At 41.6% G+C, this 21388-nt stretch overlaps 1 protein-coding gene across 1 annotated transcript in view; it reads right to left on the reverse strand.

Annotated features, from left to right (window-relative positions):
* Positions 1–20891, reverse strand: part of Stt3a (STT3 oligosaccharyltransferase complex catalytic subunit A) — a 39681-nt gene extending 18790 nt beyond the window's left edge. The window contains 11 exon segments of the mRNA NM_001134749.3: positions 1847–1938; positions 3008–3163; positions 4334–4514; positions 5865–6029; positions 7535–7641; positions 8946–9036; positions 11998–12143; positions 12491–12612; positions 16674–16734; positions 18286–18412; positions 20832–20891. Of these exon segments, the coding sequence (NP_001128221.1) occupies positions 1847–1938; positions 3008–3163; positions 4334–4514; positions 5865–6029; positions 7535–7641; positions 8946–9036; positions 11998–12143; positions 12491–12612; positions 16674–16734; positions 18286–18373 (1209 nt within the window). The 5' untranslated portion in view covers positions 18374–18412; positions 20832–20891.
* Positions 20892–21388: the final 497 nt, after the last annotated feature.

Raw genomic sequence — 21388 nt, forward strand, 5'->3', positions numbered from 1 at the left:
ACCCATATGGCAGCTCATACCTGTCTGTAACTACAGTCCCAGGGGATCCAACAACCTCTTGTGGGTCTAAAGGTGCCTAATATACACAGTGCACAACACACACACACACACTCATAGACAAAACACTTATACACATAAAAATAAAATAAAAAATATTCTGAAGTAGAAAAGAAATGTATCAGAACTTTACATAAAACCTGTCTGTCTTTTTCTTTTTAAGATTTATTTATTATATGTAAGTACACTGTAGCTGTCAGAACAGGGCATCAGATCCTGTAACAGATGGTTGTGAGCCATCATATGGTTGCTGGGATTTGAACTCAGGATCTCTGGAAGAACAGTCAGTACTCTTAACCACTGAGCCATCTCTCCAGCCCAAAACCTGTCTGTCTTAATAAAGCAGTAGACAGTACTCTCACGGCTTTAAGATACAAAAGTCCACCCCAGGGCTTAATGCTTAACCTTCCTACTCTTCTGGGGAACAACCTGACTCTGGTTTCCAGCATCCACATCATGTGGCTCACTACTGCCTGTAACTACAGTTCCATGTGAACGTTTTTCTTTAATCTGCTCCAAATTCAATGAAATACCTAACACAAGATTATGAACCCACAATAATTAAACCCCACCGACAGAGTATGAGTCTCTTTGCATTCCAAAACAGATTAACAACTGCAAGCAGCTTTGTATAGTCAGCAATATTATTTTTTATTCAGCCAAACCAAAAAAAAAAAAAAAAAGGAATAAGAAGAAGAAAAGAAAACACAGAAAGGTCAACGAGCTGAAGGGCCAAAATGAGGACACCTCAGTCCCACTTGGGAGGGAGAAGCAAGCAAGGGGAGAGGGAGGGAGGTTCTGGGAGGGAAAAGAGATGGGGTTGAAGGGAGACATGATCTGGTATTGGGTTGGGGAAAAGCCCTGAGGGCCAGCAGAAAGAATGGAAACAGGTGACCTTTGGAGAAAGAAAGTTGGGAGGACCCTCCAGAATGTACCAGAGACCTGAGAAGTGAGAGACTCTCAGGACTCAAAGAGAGGGATCCTAGATGAAATGGCCTATAGTAGGGAGTGTGAACTTGTTGAGCCCACCTCTAGTAGAAAGACAGGACATCAAGTGAAGGATGGGGTTGCTATCCCACAGTCAAACCTCTGACCCATAATTCTTCTTGTCTGAAAGAACTGCAGTGATAGATATAGAGAAGAGCCTAAGGAAAAGAAGGTCCAGCAACAGGCCCAAATGGGATCCAGTTCAAGGGGAGGCCCCAAGTCCTGACACGATTACTGAGGCTACGGAGCACTCAGAAAAAGGGAACTATCATGACTGCCCTCTGAAAGACCCAACAAGCAGCTGAAAGAGTCAGACGCAGATATTTTCACCCAACCAATGGACAGAAGCTGCTGACCCCTGTGGTTGAATTAGGGAAAAGCCGGAGGAAGCTAAGGAAGAGAACAACCCTGTAGGAGGACCAGCAGTCTCAATTCACCTGGACCCCTGAGATCTCTCAGACACTGGATTACCAACCAGGCAGCATACACCAGCTGAGATGAGGCCCCCAACACATATACAGCTGAGGACTGCAGGTCTGGGCTCAGTCAGAGAAGATGCACCTAACCCTCAAGAGACCGTAGGCCCCAGGGAGTTTAGAGGTCTGATGAGGTAGTAGGGAGTGGGAATATCCTCCTGGAGGGGGGTTGGGGGTGAGAGGGGGTGGGATGTGTTAAGAGTCGGAGGGTGGACCAGGAGGGGAATAAAATTTGGAGTGAATGAATGAATGAATGAATGAATGAATGAATGAAAACACCTCAGAATCAGGGATAAAGTTTTGCTAGAACTGAGGGAATTCCTCACCATTACAGCTGAGAAGTACATGCTGGTCACACCATACATGATGATAAAAATCCGAGCATCAGACAGGTTGCTAAAGCAGTAATAGAGGCCAACTGCAAGAGAAGGAAAGAAAAGTAAGTAGCTGAGCCCTGTGGACAGAAATCTACAAGGGAAAATGTCTTCATTATGACCGGATGACTTCAGTTATCTCAGTAAGTCTACGGATCTATCAGAAAAATATGCAAAGATGTTTACTATATATTCTTACATACCAAATAACACAGATAATCTTATGCCCAGCAGAAGAGATGGATGATTACACATTTTACATATTGAAAAATATTAAGATGCTGCTACAAGAACTATAGGTTTCTTGTCCTTTTGCACACCTTTACACATGTCTACACATGAAAGAATATTTCCATAAATTCTAAATCAGCACACAGTATTACTGTTTTTCCCCAGAGCCAAGGACTGTTCCCAGGCCTTTACTCCCAGCACTTGGAAGGAAGATGGAGGCAGGCAAACATCTGTAAGTTTGAAGCCAGTCTGTCATATGGAGCAAGTTCCAGGTTAGCAAGAAACAGACAAGATCCTATCTCAAAATTAACTAATACCGACAGTGAAGTTTTTTATTATGGTTTTTGAGAATGTTTCACTATGTAGCCCAGGGCAAACTCAAATTCACCATCCTCCTGCCTCAGGCTTCCAAGTGCTAAAATGATAAACATTCATCATCACTACATCTAATTTAAAATGTTAACAGTGGTAAGACAAGTAGTAAGGTCTAGTGCAAATCTGATTTTCTGCTTCTTAGCTTATCTCTATTGTTTGTATAATATTCAAATTGCTTTAACTATAAAAACTCAACAGAGAACTTTAACAAGCCAAGAATAAAACTAACCTGGGGGAAAAATATGCTACTGAGTATTAAGTATAAGTACACACAGGGGACAGCTCACAACTGCTCTTAACCTCCAGGGTATCTAACACCCTCCTCTGGTTTCTGCAGGCAACTGTTCTCATGTGCACATACCCATACATATAAATGAAAGTATTTATAAATATATAATAAAAATTATTGTAATATTTTATAATGTAATATTTATTATAGCATAAATAAAATATTTTGTAGTATTATAACAAAATTATATAAAAAAATATAAAAAATGCAAAACAGACCTGGAAACATGAAGACAAGGAGCTGTAGATCAAAATAGTAGGAGGACCAGGTCGTGGGCTGGTGCTCAGACACAGATGCAATAATGGGGATGTTATTCTTAGCGTAAGAGGGATCCAGCAGAGAGTAGAAACGCCCTGTCCAGGGAGATATCTTTCCTGAAAGAAGAAAACAAGAATATGTAACATAAATTCCTAACACGTTAAGCTGAAATGCTAATTACAACATGCCATCTTCTTTTCATTATTAGTGTGCCTGTGTACTGTGTCTGGACGTGTGCAGAAGTGTTGAAGGAAGGGGACGCCCGACCTGTGGGAGCTGGTTCTTGCCATCCACCTTGTCTGAAGCAGGCTTTCCCTCACGGTTCCTGCCACACTTCATATTCCACACTAGTTTACCTCCAAGCTTCTGGGTGCCTGAACTATCTTAGCGACTCCTTTCATCCCAGGAGTGCAGGGTTGCATAAAAAGCACCTCTATCGATTGGGCCATCTCAGCAGCCCACAGCATTACATTTTAGTAAAATTCTGAGACAGAAAAGGGTTGTTCTTGCTTTAGTACCATAAATTATATTTACAGAATTTCACTCCTTTTTAACTTGAGAGTATTTTTGTCGATGCAATAATTAGGCTATCTATAAATTTACAAGGTTGGGGGTAGGAGTCAGAGAAGACTACTGGAAAGGAAGATCTTAGGTTTGATCTGGTCAAATCAACAAATCAAGGCCAACCCAGAATCTAAGTGAACTAGGTCCTTCATCCTGCTATGAATTAGAAAAACCAAATTAGCTTCTGAGAAATATAAGTTTAAAAAAATAGAAAATATCATCTAAACAAAATATCCATGATTTAATTTCAATAGAATGAGACTAGTGCCATGACTTAAAATACAGCAAAGGGTTTAAGAATTTCTACAAGCTAACCAATAGGCAAGGAAAACAAAACTGAGAAAAGACTGGCAAGGTTAGACAGTCCTTTCAGCAGCTCTCCAAAGATACTCTGCTCTGCAGAATCCAAACAGGCTAACAAGCAGAGTGAATGTTTTAAAAGTAGGGCTCTGGGACTGGAGAGATGTCTCACAGTTAAGAGCACTTGCTGGTCTTGCAGAGGACATGGGTTCAGTTCCCAGTAACCATGTGGTGGCTCACTACCGTCTGCAACTCCAATTCTAAGAATCTCAAGTACTCTTCTGGCCTACTCAGGGACCAGACACACGTGTGGTACACAGGCATTCAGGCAGCAAAACACCCATACATAAAATTAAATTAATTAGTTTTTTAAGGATAACTTTAGTGCTTGAAATAAAAAGAAAAGCTAAAGAATCCTCTACCTGTCAGCATGAGGAGAGCGCCCACGGTGAGGAGGACGAAGCCAACCAGGGAGATAACACTCCGGAAAAGAACTTCAAATTGCTGTGGATTCAACTTGCTGCGCAGGTAATCTACGAAAGCATGGATCTGACACAGACCAAACACTCCAAAGGCCGCCATGTGTTCTGATGAGAGGACAGGCTAGGGGGAAGGTAGGTAATCATATATGGCAATATTAGGAGCAAATCGACAAAACAAAACAAAAACCCAGAATGAGTTCATCCAAGATTGGCATTTTCCTGATCCATTTAGCTCAAGGAGTCAAATGAGTTCTGAAGTTCCAAAATGAATGAGGACCAATACAAGAGGGTTTAATTTACCAACTCTATTTTCCGAGGAATGTTTAGAGGCCAACAAAGCATACCACACACCATCACAATCACACCTGTGCCATTTGCTCCACTATTTCCTTAGAGTAGACTGGCATTTTCCCCACATTCCCTTTCACTAAAACTCACCAGTTAAAATTGAATGTAACTATCATCACCAAACCTGACAAACCAATGGCTGCCATGTCTCACAGCACCAGCTCTCCTTTAGTATGTAAGTTATCTCTTCCATGCACAGTGGTTCTCTAAATATAGTGGGCATCATAACCAACGGGCTGAGCACTGGTCTAGCCAGTGTTAAAGCAGGCTGCCACCCCAGAGTCTCTCACTCAACAGGCCTCTTTTATTGTCCCTCTTAGCTTAGTTCGGTTTGGCCTGGGTTCTTGATGTGTTCCTTCTGCTGTTTGCTGAGACAGGGTTTCAGGTTTTCCAGGATGGCCTTGAACTGACTATGTAGTCAAAGATGGCCTTGAATTCTTAATCCTCTTACCTCTACAGAATGTTCATTTCTAACAAGTGTCCAGACACTATTAACGGTGATGTTCCAGAAAGAACCTTCTAGAACCACTGAACTGTGTAGACTACAGACAGCTGTATGCATTTTTTTCTCCAACTTCCTCAAGGATTAGCACATTATATCTCTTACACATTCCAACAAATAGCAAATTTTATATATTGAGTGACTAAAAATATTTGCTTATCTTTAAAGGTGAGAACTATACATAAGAAACCAAGCACACACAGTTTCCTGTTAACTGTATATTGTAACTTGGGTAAAAAGTTTGTGTCTTACTTTTTCAAGAGCTCACATTGGCCCCATTAAGATGATTAGAGTTCACTGCTATGAAATGGGATCATTTCCACTAAAAAGCCTGGAATTTGAAGCTTTTTTGAAATTTAAACTTTGATTATTTAAATCAACCTTGTTTAACTAAACTGGGCCTCTTCCTCACACAAACTCAAGACAAAGAGCCATTAAATTCAAAGAGCATGCAGTAAATACTGACACGCAACTAGAAGCAGATCCTAATAACCAATGATCCAGTTGTTTCAGTTAAAAAGCAGCCCAAAATGCAAACTGTAATCCAAATTCTTAAGAGAACCCAACCTAAGTCAACCGAGTTGAAGCCACTGAGAAAATTCTACGAAGTCTCGGGTTTACCTGGAATCCAACAAAGGAGATCTGCATGGAAAGAATGGTCCCCAGGCAGTACACAGTACAGTAGGCTACGTAGATCCGGTGAGAAAAACGGCCTGTGAGCATTAGCACCAGGACGTGAAGAGGGATCAAGTTGATCAGAAACACATAGCCTCCCCATGACGAGACCTGTGAGGACACAAAGAACAGTCCCTTTGAGCACTACTCACGCCATGCTGAACTAGGACCCAAGACGTACCAAGCTACAGTATAAACATAGATGGAACCAATTATATCACACACAAAATCTCATAGAAGCGAGATGTAAAGAAAGTCAAGAGGTAGATGTAAAATTATACCAAAAAAATATGTATTAGAAAAGGTAAATTTTGGGCTGGAGAGATGGCTCAGTGGTTAAGAGCACTGACTACTCTTCCAGAGGTCCTGAGTTCAATTCCCAGCAACCACATGGTGGCTCACAACCATCTGTAAAGAGATCCGATTCCCTCTTCTGGTGTATCTGAAGACAGCTACAGTGTATTTATATATAATAAATGAATAAATCTTTAAAAAAAAAAAAAGAAAAGGTAAATTTTAAGGGAAATATAACAAAAATAGAAGAAAACCAGTATGTATCCATAGGAAAAACAGTAATAAAGAATTTGAAATTTTTTATTAGCAGACTGAAAAAAAAAAAAGAGGGTCAGGGATATAGCTAGGTTAGTAGAGAGCTTCCAAGCACACACAAAGCCCTGGTTTCAATCCCAGGCATTGTATAACCCAGACGTTATGGTACATATCTGTAGGATGATGTCATACAGGTGAAGGCAGGTACAAGATAGAACAAGGCCTGTCACTGGACGAGAAGGAAAGATGGGTGGGATAAAAGTTTTAGAGAGAGGAGGAGACTGGAGTGAGGTGAGAGAAGCGGCCAGGAGAACATGGAGACGAATGTTAAGACTCCTCTCTGTACCTTTACAGGTTGTTATGAACGTTCTTAAGGGATGCATGTGCACAGGGCTTTGTGTGTCTAGATGAGCAAATTACATCTTATCAATTGGATCAGAGGTTATTGTGTTATGTGTTCTTTCATGTGGTAATTTAAGCTCAAGAGAGTATGTGGTGGCTGGAGACATCAGGCCACCACGGAATTGGGATGTATATTTCTGGCATGGTGGCAGCCTGCCTTGGGAACTAGATAAGTAGAGAGATTGTTGCCAGGCTCAGAGAGAAGCCATCAGCAGTGTGATATGGGATAGAGCAAAGTGAGTGAGAGGCTTTGCTGACTGAGATGAAGATAACTACCAGATGTCTTGGGGCACTGCGGTGCTGGACCTAGTATGGGATAATAGAAACTCCATCTTTATAACTTTACAGTAACACACATCTGCAATCCCAGCTCTCAAGAAGTAGAGGCAGGAGGATCAGAAGGTCATCCTCAGCTACAGAGTTTGAGAACAACCTAGGATACATGAGACTCCATATCAAAGAGAACTAGGGGGAAAAGAAAAATTTTAAATTAAAAATATAGAGAGAGGCTGGAGATGTAGCCCAGTGATAAAGCAGATGCCTACTATGGGCTCAATGCCTTGCACCAGAAAAAAGACAAAGAGACACAGAGGAGACATGTTTACGTGTACACACACACACACACACACACACACACACACACACACACACACACAGGAAGTTACCATGTAGAAATAAGCAAGAGCACACTTGGCAGCCCAATAGATGGAACCAGTCTTCACTGCCTTGATCCACATGTAGTAAGTAAGCAGCATGCAAAAGATAGCAATTCCTGCAGAAAACAACAGAGATTTAGAACTGATACCAAGGCAATCTCAGAACACTTTTCTAGGAGCTGGGCCTTTAATCCCAGCATGCAGAAGGCAGAGGCAGATAGATCTCTAAATTTGTGGTTTGTGTGGTCTACAGAGTAAGATTCAGGACAGCCAGGATACATAGAGAAACCCATCTCAATACACCCCAAACCCAGGAAAAACAAAACAAAACCACTTTTCTAGGAACTGAAAATGGTTCAGTGGCTAAGAACAAATACCGTTGTTTCAGAAATCCCAAACTTGGTTCCCAGCACCCACATCTTCCCTCTGCACTTTGAAGGCTAAGATTACAGGAATGGCCCAGGCCCAGCTTTGGGATGTTTTTAAATCTATTTTTATTTTCTAAAACAATGTCTTATGCAGCCCATGCTGGCCTCAAACTCACTATACAGTCAAGGATGGCCTTGAACTCCCACCTTCCTGCTTAAGTGCCAGAAGTATAGGTAAATGCAACCACACTCAGCTAGAGTTATTTTTATAGGTACATTATTATATTCCTTAACAGATGAGACAACAGCTATTATCCATCTCTCTTTTTTTTTTTTTTAATTTTGTTTTTTGTTTTTTTCTTTTTTTTTTCTGGAGCTGGGGACCAAACCCAGGGCCTTGCGCTCACTAGGCAAGCGCTCTACCACTGAGCTAAATCCCCAACCCCTATTATCCATCTCTTAATTTCCTAATTATAGAACAAAATAATCTAATTCATTACCTATCCTTATAACATGTTCCCCAATGTTTCAACAAAAATGTTGCATTGAAAATAAGCCAATAAAAGTCACTGGAAATTTAAAGACACACTAGGAAAATTAAAGCAATGATCACAATGTTGAAATGACTAAGTTTGAGTCCAGAGAGGAAGCAAAGACCTGCTAAGAAGTTCCAGCTTGAGCTGACAAGATTGTTCAGCCTGCAAAGGCACTTGCTACCAAGTCTAACGACCTGAGTTCAAGCCCTGAAAACCACATGATGGAGAAGAACTGACAGCTGCAAACTGTCCTGACTTTGACGTAGGCATGGATCTGCATGCATGCAGACACACACAATAAATATTAAGTTTTTAAAGTTCCCAGCTACCTCTCTAACTAAATCAGATGATAGGAGGAGGATACCTATCTAAGATCCCTTCCTGCTCATTTCTAATCTACTCACCAATTACAGTTTTATTACTGCTAAACAATAGAGAGGAACCTAAATTCAGCACCTTGTGAAACTTCAGTAGATAAGAAAGTAAACATATCCCCTTCAACATTCTACATCTTACCTTCATTATCATAGGAGCCAGCTACAGATCGAGAAATATACCCGGGAACTACAGCAATCATGGCAGCAGCAAGAAGCCCAGCTCCTGCGTCCTGGAACAGTAGAAGTTAACACTGATAATGCCTCTAAGATAACTGAGGACCTACTAGTCTACTCTGTTTATCAGGGACACATCGAGAGCAAGGTTGATAGGAGATGCTAGAAATGCCCAGAGCACAACAAAGCCAAAACCTTCATGGTCAATTCTGAATGAGGACATCAAATCTAACACTGAGTACAAACACACTGAGACTAAGACATCATATGAGATGCGGGGTAGAGTGGAACAGGTCTGTAATCTCGGCAGAAATAGGCAAGTACAAGACCAACCTAAGTCAGAGCATTCTTCTTTCTAAAGCAAACAAAAATAGAAAGTGTAAAAGGAGAGTAATTAGGGATGTATCTCGGCTGGTAGTGTGTTTCTGTGCCTAGCATACATGAAGCCCTGCTTTGATCCCTAGCACCACATAAACCAAGCAAGGTAGCACGTGCCCATAATCCCAGAATTCGAGCTGGTGGGATTACATAAGAAGACCAGACATTCAAGGTCATCCTTGGCTAGACAAAATTAGCTTGGACTACATCCCTGCCTCAAAATAATAACAATCAAATGAGCTGTCAAAACCAGAGCCTACTGGGTCTGATGACGCACACCTTTAATCTCAGCACTCCAGAGGCAGAGGCAGAAGCAGGTAAATCTCTGTGAGTTTACGATCAGCCAGAACTACACAGTAAGACTCTATCTAAAAAGAGAGCAAAAACAAAAACAGAGAATTTGCAGCAGAATGCCTTATTTAGCTACAAGTTTATTAGTCCCCTCCTCTAACAGTGACTACACATCACAAAAAAAGCCAATTCTACAATAAAGGAATAAAGTTATTCTTTAAGTTAAAAAAGAACTAGGCAAGGCTAGAGAGATTAGAGAGATGACTCACTGGCTGCTCTTCCAAAGAACCCAGGTTCAATCTCCAGCACCCACATGGCAGCTCAGAACTGTCTATAATTCAAGTTCCAACAGATCTGAAACCCTCATACCAATGTACATAAAATAAAACTAAATTGAAAAAAAAAAAAAAAAAGAAGTAAGCATGATAGCAAACACATGTAATCCCAACTCTTGGAAAGGAGAGACAGAAAAATGGCAATTCTGTGGCTAGCCATATGACATCCTATCTTCAAACAACAACTCGATAAAAAGTGATAATCTACCTAGACTAACAATGTCAAGAGCTTGGACCATAAAGCTGCAGGGTTACCAGGCAACCTTTACGATCAGAATAAAACCATACTCAAAAAATATGTAAATAAACAAAAATATTTGTTTACTGATTATCACACTGAAGGATGAAGTCTTCCACACTGACCCTGGCTTCTCAAGCCCTCCTGCTAGTTGGTCATTTCCCAGGTACCTCCCTAACACTAAGGCCACAGACTAAGAATAGAAACCAAAGAATTAAGGTTAGCAAGAAACCTGAAAAGGAGAATCAGCATTACCAAGCCAAAATGCTTTAGAATTAATTTTAAAATGCTTTTTAAAATGTATCAACAAATAATTACTAAATGCCTATTTCCAGTTGAGATAACCATTGTGGAAAATGTATTTTTTTCCTTTTTCCTTATATTAGTAAGGGGTTAAAAATCTAAACATGACAGTTTTTATATATTAACTGCTGTTTTTATTTCTTTACATAAATGTTTGAGTTTCAAACGTTCCCTCATAAGGGCAAACGGGCTGGAGAGATGGCTCAGTGGTTAAGAGCACTGACTGCTCTTCCAGAGGTCCTGAGTTCAAATCCCAGCAACCACATGGTGGCTCACAACCATCTGTAATGGGATGTGATGCCCTCTTCTGGTGTGTCTGAGGACAGCTACAGTGTACTTATATATAATAAATAAATAAAAAAAAAAGTTCATATGCTCCACTCACAAATGTCTTTAGTCTCTGGCTCCCCAGTAAGTAACAATTTCCAATTCCCTTCAAGATCTAACAAGCCATCCTAAAGGGAAGACTAAAGTTGTTCTACAGCAGTGGTTCTCAACCTCCCCTAACACTGCAGTCCTTTAATAGAGTTCATGTTGTAGTAACCCCAAACCATAAAATTATTTTTTGTTGCTACTTCATAACTATAATTTTGCTACTGCTATAAATTTTAAATATAACACAGAGATTTGAAAAGTGGTCATGAGCTGGAGTGGTTAAGAGCACCGACTGTTCTTCCAGAGGTCCTGTGTTCAAATCCCAGCAACCACATGGTAGTTCACAACCATCTGTAATGGGATCTGATGCCCTCTTCTGATGTGTCTGAAGAAAGCTGGAGAATACTTATATTATAATAAATAAATAAATCTTTTTAAAAAGGGGGATAAGGTCATGACCCACATGTTGAGAACCATTATTTTAAAGGAAGGCATTTTACCCATGAAGTGAAGTGCCTTAAACTCGGAAAGTAAACAACTCAAAAGCTTTAGGAAGTTCCTGAAACAAACCAGATTCAGTAGGCCCCTGGTTTCCCAAGTTTATATAAACAATAAGAATTGCCCAGAGACATTCTCAGACAAGCTGAGCAGCCCAGAAGCTCAAACCTGCCAAGTTGCCTGGAAGAGATTAGACAAACTGAGCTGCTTGGAAGAAACACTCTCCAATCTGTCAAGCTGTCTACAAGTCAAGCAGTAAGCTCTGGAATTTCAGCTTTTGTAAGCTGCCACCCATGATGCTAGGGTGGGCTTTTGGTGATGTGTCTGTCATTTTTTAAGTCATCTCTACTTTTATTTAAATAATCCCTCACCCATATTTCTTTAACCCTAATAAAAATAATCAGTTCGCCAAGATGAACTTCGGAGGTATCCTTACTTTGGTCTGTCATTTAGTTCCCCATCTGTGGTGGAAGCAGATGTTTGTACATCTCCCCTCAACACTCCCTGCCCTTCAGGCTCTAGATTCCTGAACCCCTCCAGTATCTACTAGAGATTCAGCAACAGTCAGTCCCAAGCTTCCTGTCACTCATATCCTTTACCTTGAGCTCTTTGGTAAGGTGGTACGTAACGATGGTGGTGAAGGAGGAGAAAAGAGGGGCCAGGAAAACACAGACATTCCGAATGTCAATGGTGATATGGAAGAAATGGAGTACATGGTAGATTGCAGCAGAAGTGATCATTAAGCCTGAAACAGGAAAAAGTAATCCCATTAGGTTGTCCTGGTAAGAAAATAACAAGAAAGTGTCAATCCAAACTTCAACAGGTCTTGACAAGGCATTAGAAATACTATCAAAGCAGTTGTACTAAATTTCTACACTTCTCTATTGAGATTCAATCAGAGATCCAGAATGTGCAAGATATCCTCCCTTCTCCCCATCTCCACTATCCCACATATGTTCTCCATAAGGTCAACTTTTGGAAATCTATAATCAGAATGAAATTACAAGTATCCTGAAGCAAACACAAATAGTTGTTTCACATCATACAAACACCACACTTCCTCATAAACACAACAAATCCTGTCCCCCTCACCTGGGTAAATTGTTCCTCCAATGATTCGGCCCAAAGGGTACCAAGCCCGGTCATCAAACCAGTTATGGAATTTATAAAACCCCTCCTCAGCCAGAAACCGGGTAGTCCGATAATTAAAGTACCTAGAGCAAGAAAGAAAAAGAACCATGTCCCCGAATCTCTGTTCTCAAATGTGTCCTACTTTGCAATGATCTTGTTTTTCAGATTAAGCCACTGAGGGATACTGCATTACTTGAAAAAAGTTAACTACCAAAAACTAAGTTGTCAAAATCATTTATACTAACTTAAGTCTCTATTTCTATCCCACACGTTTATCAATTAAAGCACTGCTTTTCTCTGAAGGAAATGAACTGGAAATCTAATATCCACAACAAAGCACTCAGTACACTTCAAGAGGATAGCCTGTGGTAGATAACAAAGCCAGCAAAAGAATTCAAGTACCCAAAAGACTTCTGAGGCATGAACTAGTAGATCTGACCCTTTTCAAGTGACAAGCATACTTTTTGTTCCTCTACCACACATAAAGACACATAGAAACCTCTAAGTAATAAACATCTATAAAGATATTGGTATAACACCATATGAACAATGGAGGAAAAGTTAACCCCATGATAACAAGAACTTCCTAATGAGTGTTTTAACTTCTAACAAGGTCCACTCACTTTACTTCAAATATGAATGAACACCACCTACAATGCAGCACAGCATAACATTACATAAAAAGTGTTTAACAGGAAGAGTTAAGAACTAGACATGAACAGTTTTTTAAAGCCAGGCTGAGGGGCTGAGGGGCTGGGGCTCAGTGGTAGAGCGCTTACCTAGGAAGCGCAAGGCCCTGGGTTCGGTCCCCAGCTCCGAAAAAAAGAACAAAAAAAAAAAAAAAAAGCCAGGCTGAGTAAGCCTTTCCCTAAGTAAAAAGGAAGAAGGAAGTGGAACAAAATCAAATAAAGAAATGGGGTCTGTAACTATGGATAACCACTTCCCAGCCTACCTCCCTAACCCTATTTCTCTCCTTGGTCAGTCAAGTTTCGATAGCTGAGGTAAGGAGAAGCAGTGAATATCATAAAGCTCTGTCCTTCTGTTCCTCACAAATATGTTTGGTAACTGTCAGAGAGACAGAAAGGATGAGGGCTCTAGAAGGCAGCCAACGTGTTATCATAATCATGCACATTACCTACAGGTAGGAGGCAGACTAAGAAAGAGGATTTGAATAGTCAAATCACGTATACAATGTCTTCCAGTACTACAGCAAACACTTTGTTGTCCCTGATTAGCTCACCTCAGTATTTGCCCATCTGGAAGGTCTAAGAATGAAGCTCTAACAGTTTGATCGAGAGACAAAAGTTAGACATGGGCACATACCTGTAATTCCAGCACTTAGGAGATGGAGACAGGAGGATAGGAGTTAAGAGTCATGCTCAGCTGCTATAGAGCAGGTTAGAAGCTACCCTGAACTGCATAAAACTCTATCTCAAAAAACAAGCAAACAAGAAGAAAACAGTATGTGTTGTGTATTCATTTTTGTTGCTGTGATAAAATACCCTGACAAAAAAAGTCAGTAGGAGTTAGAGAGTGGAGAGCGAGGAAATGACATAACTATCATTTATTTTTAAAAACTACAAAACGAAGGAATGTATTTAGAGTAAGACAAAAACAAGAAAGATGAAAAAGCAAGTATTTGGCTTACGATTAACAGTCCATGCCAGCAAAGAAATCAAACATCCAGTCACATCCACAGGTGACGACAGAGAACTAAACGGATGCACACAGGTCTGCCTGCCCGTCCGCCCGTCTGTCTGCTCTTATCATCTCTCTTAGGCTATTCAGGACCTAGGGAATGATGCCATCTACCGGGTCCTCCTTTCTAGTTAACAATCAGCACAGTCCCCCACAGACATGCCGACAAACCAACCTGATGTGGATAGCTCACCAGTCTCTCTTTCCAGGCTACTGTGGTAGCACACACTTTTAGTTCCAGTGAGTACAAGGCAGAGGCAGGCAGACAAATCTCTGTGACTTCAAGGCCAGCCTGGTCTACATAGAGTTTTGGGACAGATAGGGTGACAAAGTAAGATCCTGTCTCAAAAAACAAAGACTCTCTTCCCAGGTGATTCTAGTGTGTCAAGTTAACAGTCAAAACTAACCAGCACAGTAGGTTTCCTCATTTATGAGGAAAACAAATATAAAATACAGACCTTAAACTTTTGCGAAATGTTATTTAATATGAATGTGTTATTTCTAAGCTTTCTGTAAGTCAAAAATCTATAACTCTCATTTCCAAGTTTTGCATAAGCCTCAACTTTAGCCAACATTAACAGTGACCCCAGTCTGCAACGAGACAAAGCTACGTTCAAACCTTGTTTCCCATCTAGTAAATGTGTAACTGTGGACACAGTCCTGGTCTTCTCATCAACAGAAGAAAAAACTGTGCCCTATTTCATTGGGTAGTTCTAGGGATTTAAAGAAAATCTGTAACATAGTACACAGAACAAAAAGAAAAGATGCTTAGAAAATGTTAGATTTAAAAATAAAATTGTTTAAAGGGGTTTGGGGAGGTGGTGTCACACTATATGTGGAGAGTAGAGGACAACTTTTAAGTATTAACTCTTTCCCTCCACCATGTGAGTTCTGGGGATCTAACAGAATCCTAGCAGCAAGTGCCTTTACCCACTGAGTCATATTGTTGGCCCATTTGGTTTCTTTGTTTGAGATGACCTACTACCAATGTATCGAGACCTGACTTTCAACTTGCCACAAACCTCTTGCCTCTTGGACCCTAGGGTCCTGAAGTTATAGGTATGCACCACCACATGCAGCTAATGCTAGTTATTAATACTACTGAAGGCGTCACTGTACTTTTTTTTTAAAGACTTATTCATTTATTATATATAAGTACACTGTAGCTGTCTTCAGACACACCAGAAGAGGGCATCAGATCTCTTTACAGATGGTTGTGAGCCACTATGTGGCTGCTGGGATTTGAACTCAGGACCTCTGGAAGAGCAGTCGGGGTTCTTAATCACTGAGCCATCTCTCCAGCCTGTCATTATACTTTTTCTTTTTTTTTTTTTTTTTTTTCCTGGAGCTGGGGACCGAACCCAGGGCCTTGTCACTATACTTTTTTAAGTTAATAAAATCTTAGACTTTTTAGTGAAGACTTGGGAGGGTTTGTTTTTTTTTTTTTAATTAAGTGTTTATGAAGGTGTCTCAAGAAGTCAGAGGCCTCATGGTAGTGAGCCGTCTTACCTGGGTGGTGGAAACTCGATGTAGACCCTCTGCAAAAACAGTGGGTACTCAACCATCTCTCCAGGCCCATGTTGATTTCTGTTCTATTGCGTTTGGTTCTCTCGAGACAGGATCTTACTCTACTGCCTTGTACTCACTGGCGGGGACTGACGATGTAAACCAACCTGGTCTTGCTCTCACAGACCAGGTTGCCTGTTTCTTCCTCCCACGTGCTAGGATTAAAGACATGTGCCACCGCCACCATGCCCAAGCTGTTTCATTTTTAGTTTGTAATGTTTGGTTTTGTTTTTAATTTTTTGAGATAGAGACTCTCACATACAGCCCAGGACCATAGGTATTTGTCACAGTATCAAACTCTCATAGCTGTATTATTTTTAATGCCTTCAAATTTAACAATAAGCCCAATTTCAACTATAAAAATAAACGGAAAAGAAGTTATGATCTCAAGTTTATGACTTACGATATTCTTTTTTTAATTTTATGTACATTGGTAATTTGGCTACATGTATATCTATGAGAAGGTATCAGATCCCCTGGAACTGGAGTTAGAGACAGTTGAGAGCTGCCATGTGGGTGCTGGGAATTGAACCCAGGTCCTCTGGTAGAGCAGCCAGTGCTCTTAACTGCTGAGCTATCTCTCCAGTCCTATGATATTCTTTATAGACTTAAACATAGTCAAGGACTCTTTCCTTAAGGTTCATTACTGTACTTGATCAAAATAAAAAGCCAGATTTCTCTTAACCTAGCCAGGAAGGCGTCACAGCAGCCTATTACATTTTTGACTTCATACGACGCCATTGGAAACCGTGAGGAAGTCGTCCTTTAAATGTGCTGAAAATAATCTCCACCACTGAAGAACTAACTGGAATTTAAACATATAAAACCCACAGTCTTCAACATCGCTAGAAGGAAATACTATCAGAGTAAAGGTACTCACGGATCGAACTCATGGATGACACTTTCAAATCTGAGCACAGCAAAAAGACGAGTAGAAAAAGCTGCAAAACCCAGAGAATGAATATGTTAATTGGTGGCAAGCTATTGACGGACAGCAGAAGGCGAGCAGTAGCGTGACTAGGGAACTACGGTTCTTTAGCACCAGAGTCAGAGGATGCACAACAGCTCCCGAAGGCAGTCTTCATCTCTCACCACCTGGAAGAAATACTGCAAGTCTGACAAAGGTGTCCACATTTTTTCACTTAAATGGGATACTCTTAACTATTTGTTATATTACACAAAGCCTGTCAGATCATAATTAGCTAATACTGAATCTGGCCATCTTTTACATATAAACACCCCCCCTATCTTAATCTTGGGATGAACGAAGAGATGTATCGAGCAAGGATATCCGTATGGCTCATGAAGCGCTGAGAAAGCTTTAAAAGCATCAAGTTCTCAAAAGATTTTCAGAAATACTAAGGTGCAGTAGTGTATGCTTACAATGCCAGCACTTAAGCTGAGAGAGGAGCTGAGGCCAATCTGGGTATCAGCAACTCTGCCTCACACGAATTTCTTTTCCTAGTGCTGAGATAAATACCCTGATGTAAGGGAGAATAGGTCCATCTGGGCTCACAGGTCCAGGAGGAGGGAGCAATGCTCAGGGAAGAGGGCAGCAGAGCATTAGCAACAAACAGGAAGAAGCCAATTGCTGTTCTGCTCACTTCCTCTTTTCAATTCAATTCAGGACCACTGCCTACAGAAGGGCATCGTCCCATTTAGATGGTCTTTCCAGACTCAATGAACCTCGTCCAGATAATTCCTCACTGCAGTGCCCTGGGATAGACAGATAAATCTACTCTCTTGTAGAAGATAAATCTTTTACAAAATTCAACACCTGGAAGCTGAAGAGATGGCTCCGTGGTAAAGAGCACTGACTGCTCTTCCAGAGGACCTGGGTTCGATTCCCAGCAACAAAATGGCAGTTCACACCTGTCTATAACTCCAGTTCCAGGAGATCCAACACTCTCACATAGACATATATGCAGGCAAAAACACCAATGCACATCAAATTAAAAAAGAATAAATAATTTTTTAAAAAAGTCAACATCTAATAGCTTCCACTTTCTTTCAGCCAATGGGAATATAGAACCAACACAGAATGCTGCCAACTTTTCCTATCAACAGCCCTAAGGTTTATACTTCTTGGGTTATTCTACCTTCATAAAATTATACCAGTGAGATGGGAAAGGAACAGTGAGCAGGATGTAAAGTGACTAAGTAAAAAAAAATAAATAAAATTTAGTGAGAAATGGCAAAAGGAACGGCAATCTTGGGCTGGAGAGATGGCTCAGCCATTTAAAGTACTGACTGCTCTTTCAGAGGTCCTGAGTTCAATTCCCAGCAACCACATGGTGGCTCACAACCATCCGTAATAGGATCCGATGCTCTCTTCTGGTGTATCTGAAGGCAGCTACAGTGTACTCGTATAAATAAAATAAATAATTTAAAAAGGAAAACAGTAATCTGCTAAAAGAATAACCATGTTTTTAAAAGCTGCTTTTAATTTTTCATCATTCCAACTCCAAGGAGAAGCATACACTTAGACTCACATAACACAGCAGCCATCGACAGGATGAGGAGCTTTAGAAGTGTGTCCTGCTTCTCATAGGACAATCGCAAAAATCCAAGCTTAGTCATCTTGACATCAAAGGGTAGCAACTGACTATATTCAAATACCTGAAATGGAAAAAGTAAGACAGTACGATATTGAATGTCCTAAACTTACTTAAATTAGCTTTAATCTTTTATGATGGTTAGGAAGCACAAAGTATAGATGAGCTACAGAAACACCATAGAGGTAACCCAACCTGGGACTACACAAGTAAGGAAGCAAACATTAGGTTTATGGGTCAAAGCAAAAAAGTAGGCCCAGGCTTGGTGGCACATGCCTTTAATCCCAATACTCAGAAAGCAGAGGCAGGCCAGTCTGATCTACAGCATATTCCAGGCCAGTCACGGTTACCTAGTAACCTAGTTATATTGCCTTCCCTGCCAAAAATAAAAGACCAAAAAGAGTAATCAAAAACATACCACTGAACACATGTCTCTAATCCCAGCTACTCGGGAGACTAAGGCAGGAGAATCAAAGGCTGCAGACCAGACTAGCCAATTTAGTGAGAGTCTGTCTCAAAATAAAATTCCTTGAAAGGGCTGCCCATGTAATTCGACCACAGAGCATTTGCCTAAGAGGCAACAAGGCTCTGGTTTCCATCTTCAGTACTACAAAAAGAAATAACTATTCCACTCACAATTCTGTTTCCTACTTGCACATCTACTAAGTACAGCTGGCAAAAGTATGACAGAAGAATCGGACAGAAACAGACGGGGAGGGGGAAGGGTAGAAGAAAGGATGTGGAAATGCAAATATGGAAGACCAAACAAAGGCACTTGTTAAAGGGGGAAAAGAAAGCAATCACGGAAATGGATGACTGGGCAAGGGAGGAGACCAGACAAGCCAGGTATACTAGCCATGTCTAGATTCCCACCACTTGGTGACACTGAGGAAGGAGGGTCATTGTACTGTTGAGTTCCGCATGGATATACAGAGTTAAGTTCTAGGTCAGCTTGAGTTAATGTGAGACCTTGCCACATTAGTTTAGGGGTTGGGGCTGAGGGTGGGAGTAAAGAGAAGGGGGTAATTTGGGGAGGGAAGGACGTAGGGAGGGAGGGAAGTGAAAGTAGAAATTTAGAAATCATGGCTGATTGGACATAATTCTCAGTCCTAAGTCTAAGCCTCAACTGGTTACAAGCTTCTTTCTGTTCCAAATCCCAGTGTGCATGCTCCCTGGCCATCTAAAAAACAGGTGATCACTAATGCAAAGTGCAATCCATGCACTAAAGAGAAACACACTCAGGCCGCTACATACTTATTTTTGCAATTCATACTGTAACTACTGCTCAGGTCTATTTCCCTGTAACAGACGCTGATGAATTAAACAACACATTCAATGACCCAGAACGCCAGATAAAAATCTAGAGCGAGGGGGGGAAAAAAAAAAATATATATATATATATAAATTGTTTTTCCTTCTGAACCAGAACAAATTGTTGGGATGGATGATAGTAACAGAAGCAATCTGCAGACAGTTCAGAATTGTAATTAGTTATTGACCAGAGGTGTGTTAAGGACTAAGGAACAAAGAATACAGCAACAGAGAAAATGTGGCACCATTCAAAACTATGCAGGGCGTGGGGCTCCACTATCTTGTTCTCTTCTTTCCAGGATTGGGGGGGGGGGGGGGGGGGAATGCTGGAAAAGGATAACACTGAATAAAATGGAAACACGAAGAGTCACACTTCGAAGTCTAGCATCTCTCCTTTAATTAACTATAGCAAAAGAGCAGTTTGGGCTGGTGTGTTTAATTATAATTCCAAAGGGAAGACTTATCACGCACTAATTCCGGGAAGTGAACAACTCAGTCCCATCTCTTGGGTTTGTAGTTGTTCTCCGGAGATAGGTGACACTAAACACCACCGAGCTGATATGATCCATAAACCTGAAGAGTAAGCAAAGGCAGGGCGAATGCTAAAACCTAGGCTTGAAAACTGAGTAAAGGCAGCTAGCTACTAGTAATTTAAAGCTGAATAGTGCAAGTTTTCATCCCGTTCTTGGTAATCTGCACACACCGACAGGGTACAGAAAGAGAAAAGAAGCTTTTCTTATCGGCTCCTCATCTCTCTGCTTCTCAGCTGTCTGCAAGCCTTTACACCCTAACAACCCCAGCTCTAAATTCTAGGGCTGCAGCCTCGGTGGTTTTCCCAACTCTTTTCCACGTCCTCTGGCGCACCCTCACTGACCCCGACCCCACCACCTCAGCACACTCTGCGTGGCCCTTCCAAGCTAGTGCCAAGATCCTGTGTCCCACGCCCTCATGGCCAGAGTGCATTGCTCTACCAAGATCCTTCCTCCGATCGTCCAGTGTCCCAGTGCCTAGACCTCCACACCTCACACCCCACGCCCCCTCCTCCGCCAGGCCGCAAGCAGGGCTCGGCTCCCCACTTTTACAGGCCAGCCTCCAGCACCTCGTTCAAGCCCGCCAACACCCAGCGCAGCACCTGCCGCTAACCCCCTATCGCTACCCAAGAGCCTTCTCACCCCACGGATGCTCCTCCGGAACCCACTCTGCTCCCCCTGCCATCCGTTCAGCGGCGCACCCAACCCTGACAGTAGCCAAGGCCCGCCTCCCTGCCCACTCCGCATTGGCTGGCCTCGGTCAATGACCACTTCAGGGGACCGACAGGATAACGGTTCTGTCTGTCATTTCGAGGGCGTGGAACAAGTCTAGATTCCTCCTTTTGAGTGGACAATGTAGCTATCATTCAACCCATTGAGAGGCGTGACCACGAGTTCCCACCGAGCTGTGATAGGCCAACGCGGGGGAGGGAAACCCGCGGAAAGAGCGTGCTCTGAACAGTTTGGTTGAGAGCCGAGAAGTGACGTGTCGGTCTGCAGACCAGGAAGAAACCGTGATGGGAAGGAGTGGACACTGTACCCCGGTCACATGAGCAGAAGCGGAAATACGTAGAGAAAGCGGAGGTCGGTCGCCCACCTCCGGAAAAGTTGGACTGCAGATCCGCTTGTTCTTTAAGGTAGAAATGGTTGTTTACCCAGTAAACGGTGGAAGAAGAGAAGACGTGTTATGAAAACTTCTC

The sequence above is a fragment of the Rattus norvegicus genome, chromosome 8, assembly GCF_021556685.1.
Source record: "Rattus norvegicus strain SHRSP/BbbUtx chromosome 8, alternate assembly SHRSP_T2T, whole genome shotgun sequence".
In the NCBI taxonomy this organism is placed as follows: Eukaryota; Metazoa; Chordata; class Mammalia; order Rodentia; family Muridae; genus Rattus; species Rattus norvegicus.